The 7,282-nt window shown below is 42.4% G+C and overlaps 1 protein-coding gene across 1 annotated transcript in view; it reads left to right on the forward strand.

Moving 5' to 3' along the window:
- Nucleotides 1-4,451, forward strand: part of map3k10 (mitogen-activated protein kinase kinase kinase 10) — a 48,488-nt gene extending 44,037 nt beyond the window's left edge. Inside the window, exons 10-11 of the mRNA XM_046074862.1 lie at nt 429-963; nt 2,425-4,451. Of these exons, the coding sequence (XP_045930818.1) occupies nt 429-963; nt 2,425-2,825 (936 nt within the window). The 3' untranslated portion in view covers nt 2,826-4,451. The remainder of the gene's footprint in view (nt 1-428; nt 964-2,424) is intronic.
- The last annotated feature ends 2,831 nt before the right edge of the window (nt 4,452-7,282 follow it).

Consider the following 7,282-nt stretch of genomic DNA (forward strand, 5'->3'; position numbering starts at 1 on the left):
CTCAGCTGTGCAGTTTATTGTATTTTACTAATTTTATATTAAATTTTCATGCTCTTATCTTTTTTTTGTATTATTCTTTACACTTGTTAAAGCACTTTGTAACTTGTTTTTGAAAAGTGCTCTACAAATAAGGATGATTATTATCACCTTGTAATTCTGTGAAGATCTCTTTGAAGATTTTCCACCAGTCACCAAAGGTCTAGATACAGAGTAAACACACGAGAGGATCAATAAAAGTAATAATTGGGATGTATTCTTTTGCTGTAGCGCCTTTAGTAGGGTGATGAATTGATTATCAAAGAAGTAATACAGCAGGTGAAATGACCCCAGCTGTTCACTGTGTTCTTGTTTTCCAGCTGAATTTATTTCAGTAAGACTACTTCTCAGTGGCCTCACAGCTTGTTTTTGTGACATGATGTTGTTGGCAGGTGCTTCAGGATGAGCAGGAACTCAGAGAGGAGCAGCCTAAGAAGAAGGAGGGCCTCTTCCAGCGGACGGGACGTTTCCGTCGCAGCACCTCTCCGCCCAGCCGAAACCTCTCCCTCTCCCTCTCGAGACATCACGACTCAGCACTCCCCTGCATGGACCCATCTCCCTCTGTCACACTCCTTTCTTTGTCCTCTCTGTCTGACTGCAACTCCACAAAGTCCCTCCTTCCCTCCGACCCAGACGAGTACCCCCTGACCCCGGTGACAGGGGTCAAAACACCGGTGGCACCACCAGCTCCTGCCCTCAACCCGCTCTTGGACCTGCGGGCAGAGAGCTTCAAGAAGGAGCCCAACCAGTCTCTCACACCCACCCATGTGTCTGCAGCCATGGCCCTGAACAGAGGACACCGACGGACCCCGTCAGACGGGGCGATACGACCCAGAGCCCAAACTCTGGGACATCACAGGACGCCGTCAGATGGAAGCATGCCCATGCCTCCTCCACCGGGAGCACCACACAGGACTACTAACAAAGGTACAGTGATAAATCATTTAAAACATACAATGTTAAAGGAACATATGATGGACTTTACCAACAAGATTAAGAGTTTGCAGCCGAGATACACTACCAGTCAAAAGTTGGGGGTCACTTGTTTTTGAAAGAAAAGCATATTTTTTGTCCATAAAAATAAATTTAACTTAATCATAAATAGTGTAGACATTGTTAATGTTGTAAATGATTGTTGTTGCTGCAAATGGTTGATTTGTAATGGGAAATCTACAGAGGCCCATTATCAGCAACCATCAGCCCTGTGCTCCAACGGCATGTTGTGTTTTGCTAAAGTTGATCATTTTAAAAGGCTAAGTGATCGTTAGAAAATCCTTTTGCAATCATGGTAGCACAGCTCAACACCAGCCTTCTTTAGACTAGCTGAGTATCTGGAGCATCAGCAGTTGTGGGTTCCATTACAGGCTCAAAATGACCAGAAACAAAGAGCTTTCTTCTGAAACTCACCAGACTGTTCTTGTTCGGAGAAAAGAAGGCTATTCCATGCGAGAAATTGCGATGCTGTGTACTAATCCCTTCACAGAACAGCGCAAACTAGTTTGAGAAAAGATGCCTCACAGGTCCTAAACTGGCAGCGGCATTAAAAAGTACCCGGAAACACCAGTCTCAACATCAGCAATGAAGAGGCGACTCCAAGATGCTGGCCTTCTAGGGAGAGTGGCAAAGGAAAAGCCATATAAACAAAAGATTCAGCCCCCTTTACAACATTAACAATGTGTACAATGTTTTTCTGATCAATTTGATGTTATTTTAATGGCCATTGCTTTTCTATTCAAAACAAGGAATTTTCCAAGTGACCCCAAACTTTTGAACGGTAGTGTTCTTCATTGGATTAGTGAACACATAGATGATGGTGCCAGCTGTTGAAAAGGAAAGTTTAACTACAATTCATCCAATATTTGTTCCATTTAATTTTTTTTAGTTCTTCTATGTAACCGTGACGTGTCTTCACATCATCTCTTTTACAGGAGCAAGCCGGACAAAATGGCAGCTTAATTTAAATAGTGAATAGAGAACACACACAGTCACATGGTATCACACACATGCAATGTCTATGAAGAACATTCACAAGAAGGGACAATAAAGTACAACCTGAAAGACATGAAAGAAATCACATTCTTGCCATGAAGAAAAGAATTGATTTCTTTCCTTCCGGTTAGCCATTAAATCAATTCACACCAGTAGTATATTAAACCTTGCTTGATAGAGCTTTAGATAACCCACTATAGGCGTCATGGCACCTCTGTTTATTTATATAGGTCAAAGTTGGGCCGCAACTGAGAGCCCTTCCCTTTTGGTGTGTTCAAGGTGCTGATACGGGAGGAAGTAAATAATTCTTCATCAACCAAAAGACATTAAGGTCATTTTTGCTTGAACAATGACAATGAAATGCTTTTTTTGCATTCTTCTCTCTCTCTCATTATTCAGGTACACAAGACACCCTGAACATCCCCCGCCTCCCCGACCCCTCCACCCTCTTCCCAGTCCCACATCGGCGTAAAGCCCCCGCTCCGCCGATCCCTGACCCGGATCCTCTCTGCCTCGTCAGCCCCCTGGAGAGACCCAAGACGCTGGAGTTTGCCCCCCGGCCGCGGCCCACCCCTGTCAGGATGAGAGCCGACCCCTGGAAGCTGGGCTCTCTCTCCCGGACCCTCAGCTCGTCGCCAGGCAGCAGCTGCGACAGCCCCCTCGGTTCAGGGGACAGCAGCGCCAGCACCGCACGACCCAACCTGATGGACATGGACGTGGAGGGCCAGAGTGCGGACCCCACTGTACCTCTGTGTGGACAGCGGCAGCCTGCCACTCTTTGTGGACAACAATACTCGTAGGGACAAACGGCAAGTGGACATTTCCAAGTCTACAGTTTTGTGTTCAAACTTGCTCCAGGACGTTAGAGCATGGGCTGAATACAGAATGAGTACTGATGTCTGAGCCGAACAAAGTGCACTCGATGAAGTTTGGAAAAACATCCCACTTGTCATGTTTTAGGCACTTACAGAAAGCCGTTCGTCCCACGTGCCCCTTTAGTGTCCTAATGAGGTGTGAAAGCCTTTCCCTGATAGCGCTCTCTAACCTGCACGACACCGAGGGTACTAGAGGCCTTTTAAAAGCCTTGTAGTGTGCTCACCACCTACCTTACCCAACACTTCTCTCCACCTGCTTCTTAGTGCGTCATGACCAGTCATTTCCTATGAGACTCACAACCTTCAAAAGCCATTCAATTACTTAAAAGGCCACTTTCTGACTTGTTGACTAAATGTTAATTTCTACCCATCTGCATGTGCTTTTGCCTGTCCAATTTCTGCTTGCATCTGTTCAGTCTCTCACATAAAGAAAAAAATCACATTTCACCAAAACATTCATTGCTTCAGGAGTGTTTCCCAGACAAAAAGCTGGAGCTGGACTATTTGAAATTCTTAATAGTGAGTGTCCTTGTTCTTATTTTGCACGCCGTTCGTTCTGCCAGTGCACAAACATCTTCCATAAACTCTCCTTCATCCTCACGTTGTTGTCTCTCTGTGCGGGGTGATCGTCCCGTCGTTCCCTCCAAGACTAGCCTTTTTTCTGACTGCACTGGTGGACTGCTTACACCCTCAACCTTGTCCAGTAAAAAACAGAGTTTATATTCTCAGTGCTTGCACCCACCACTACCACTACCTGTTAGCAAACAACATGCTTTTGTCTTGGTTTGGCAGACCAGGTGTGTTAATCTCTGTGTGAATGTGTATATATCGCTGTACAAGTGTGGAGTGTTTTTATTTAAATTTTATTATTTTTTTATTTTGTTGACAAAAACATTCCTCACTAGCGGTCAGTAGCACTATATGGATCCCGGTCATGCCACTGAAATGGACCAGAAAGAAGGAAACACTGCAGAATAATGACTTCAACGTTGACCTCATGTTCATGTTGGACCGCTTAATATTTTCCTCTGACCTCTTGTATTCAACATCAGTGGCACTTTAGGAGCCATGTTGTGCAACTAGTTAGTCTCTCAGTGGACGGGTGGACTCTAGTCAAGGCTGACAAATCAACCCTTATCTGCGGAGTTGTTTTCGCACAGTGGACAGTTCGTCTTGGCTGCAGGTGGCATTTACTTGACAGTGCGCATTTCTCTAAGTGAGTGTGTGTGTGTGTGTGTGTGTGTGTGTGAATATGCGTGTGAATATGCGTGTGTGTTATTTGTATGGGATGATGACAATCCCATCTGTAGAGTGAGCCCAAACTCATTCTCCTCTTGTGGTTAAGGACACTGAGTATTTATTGAATTTATTGTTATTAATGGAAAGGATTCCTTATTGTTATTACGATGCTCTCCCTGTATATATTTGTTAATATAACAGGAAAAACCAAGGAAACTGCTTACTGAAACGTCCATGCTGTCTCCAGTCTCAACCTGTGACATTTCTGGGTTCATTGAGGAATAAGTGCGAAATGTGATGAGTGAGAGACGAATAAAAAAGAAAAGAAAGATGCTTCACTGTCAGTGCTATATACATTTTTTAAAAATCCATCCATTATATCCATGAGGTAATCCCACAGAACTTCATCAGATCATATAATATCTGAGCAATGATCGAAGAAGTACTCAGAGCCTTTACTTATTTAAAAGTAGCGATACACAAATGTAAAAATACTTACTTACAAGCAAAAGGAATGAATTTAAAATCCTACTTCAGTAAAAGTAAGGAAGTATTATCAACAAAATGTACTCAGAGTGTCAAAAGTACTCGTTCTGCAGTAGAATGGCCCCTTGACTGATTTATATAGGACATCATTAGATTAATTCTGATGAGTCAGTGTTTTAGCATGATACTGTTGTAGCTACTCGAGGTGAAGCTTGTAACCCTTCAATGGGTCACAAGATAGATTTGAGGGGTCGTGAGGTGATTGATGGAAGGAAAGAAGAAAAAACTCTTCTGCTACCCAAATTTATCTTAAAGAATTTCACTTTTCTGTAATGTTTAATGACAATATTTCCTTCATGAGCCTTGAACATTTATTTGAATTAAGCTATCTGAGAAATAAACAAATCATAGTCAGCTGAAACATGACAGGTCACAGGCCGAAAAGGTTGTAAACAACTGCTTAAGTCTTTAACAATGAGTTGTATTACATGGGTTTATTGTATGTTTTTCAATATAAAATCTTATTCTGCAAAGCAACTACAGCTGTCACATAAATGTAGTGAAGTACAAAGTACAGCACTTGAGTAAATGTACACTAATGGATGTCATGTTGTTGCTGTTTCAGGAACAGTTTGATTACCTGCATGTGCCAGCAGAGACAAAGGCGACTGCAGTAGCAGACAAAATCCTCTAGGTGTCATCACAGTTTGCTATGATGTCACATCATTTCTAAGTCTGCCGTTTTTCCTCATGTAATGAATTCCTATAGCCGCTCTCTGATACTGCAGTTACCATAAAAAGGCAGATGAAGGTTCACTCAAGTGTTCAACGCCATCAGCTGAGATTTTAGGATTCAATTTGAGATGTTAGGGCTAAAATAAATCTTCTAAATCCAAAACAAAATTAGATATTTTACACCGACATGACAACCTTTGGATGCAAATATGGATCCAGGCACATGCGGCGTCTACTTATGATACAAACACACACACAAATCCTCACACACACCACTCCACTGTTGTCTGCGAGTGTGACCGATCAAACACCTTTCCAGACGCCAGCCAGTTACCTAGCAACCCCTCTTCACTTCTATGGCGATGCTATTAAAAGCAACAACAAATGAAAAAGGGGAAAAAGGGGGATGATGGGCCTGAAAATGAAGTGAAGAGAGAGGGAGGTGTTAAAGAGCCAGCATACAGGATTCTGTTTGGTAGAAAGTGCTTTTATCTTCAACAGCAGGGGAGAATCTGTCACCTTCTCCGTCTTTCCCTTCATGGTTTCCCCAACAGTTTTCACCATATTTCCTGCGGTGTATCCTTTTTCCTTTGTTTCATTGTGTCATATTTTGAATAGGAGGAGATTCTGGTGGTGATAGTGATATAGATGATGAGGAGAGAAGAGAGACAGAAAGAGGAGAGGTATACAAAGTTATACAAATGTGTGTGTTTGTGTTCACTTTTGAAGCAAGCAACTCAACAGATTGCCTGCCAGTTGGCGTGTCCTCAGATCTGCACAAGCACTCTGTTTGTCTTTCTTTATCAGATCATTAAACCATGAAGGAAGTTGTATTGTAAAAGGATCTGTATAAAGTATTTTAAGGGCACAGTTACTTGAGCCAACATTGGAGAGAGCGACAAAGAAATTGAAGAAGAAAGTGCAGGATGTTTAAAGGGGAACTTTCAGACTTCAGACTCTGCTTTTACCAGGCAGGAAAGGAAAAACAAAAATTTCTTATTGGTTACATTATGGGACATGTGGGATGCAGTATATAAGCAGTAAATTTCTGGATATTTTAACCTCTGCTACTTCGATTTTGTATTTTATTTAGTATTTGTGACAGCACAGCTCGTCTTCTCTGGTTGGTTCTGCTGTTCTCATTTATTCCAGGAGGGTGGGGCTGAGAGCTTGTCACTGACATAGCTCACCTGAGCATTCCGGGCTCAGGTGAGCTATAACCAGACCTGCAAAACAAACAAGTAATGTTGAGCCATGTTGTGGCATGTACTTCCATAAAGTTCAGAGAGAGATGTCTGTTTAGAAGCATTATGGAGTTCGCTCAGTGTCATGAAATTGCAGATAAAAATTCTGGTCAAAACACTGGGTCCTAAATTTCCCATAATGCAACCAATAGCATCTTTTTGACCCTTCCCTACCTGGTAGGTAGAATTAACACACATCTTTCAAACTTCACTCCCCGAGGTTTTGAAGTAGTAAAAAGTGCAGTCTCCAAGCATGACCTGAGAAAGCCCTGATGACATCATCCATCCACCCAAATAAAACCACCAAGATCCATTTAGTGGGCCTAGCTGCTCTGGCGCTTTCGGTTGTATCACATAATGATCATTATAACTTTGAAAGACAACTTTAAAACCACTCAAAGTCCTTAAAGTGGTCAGAAAACTTTGAATGTCTGCAATTCCTTGACTCTGAGCAATTCCCATCTGCTGATAAAGATGATGTGAAATGACTGAAAGCTCCAGAGCAGCTACCATATGGACCTTGAGGTGAGATTGTTTTGTCAACAGCTGGTTTTAAGGTCAAGAACAAACCTTTAAGGCATCATGGATGAGTGCTCAGTGGAAAAAAAAAAGAACATTTGAACATCTACAGTTTCATGTCACCGAGAAACTTCTGTCTGCTGATGAAGATCATGTGAA

Source organism: Micropterus dolomieu, linkage group LG17 (assembly GCF_021292245.1).
Source record: "Micropterus dolomieu isolate WLL.071019.BEF.003 ecotype Adirondacks linkage group LG17, ASM2129224v1, whole genome shotgun sequence".
Taxonomy (NCBI): domain Eukaryota; kingdom Metazoa; phylum Chordata; class Actinopteri; order Centrarchiformes; family Centrarchidae; genus Micropterus; species Micropterus dolomieu.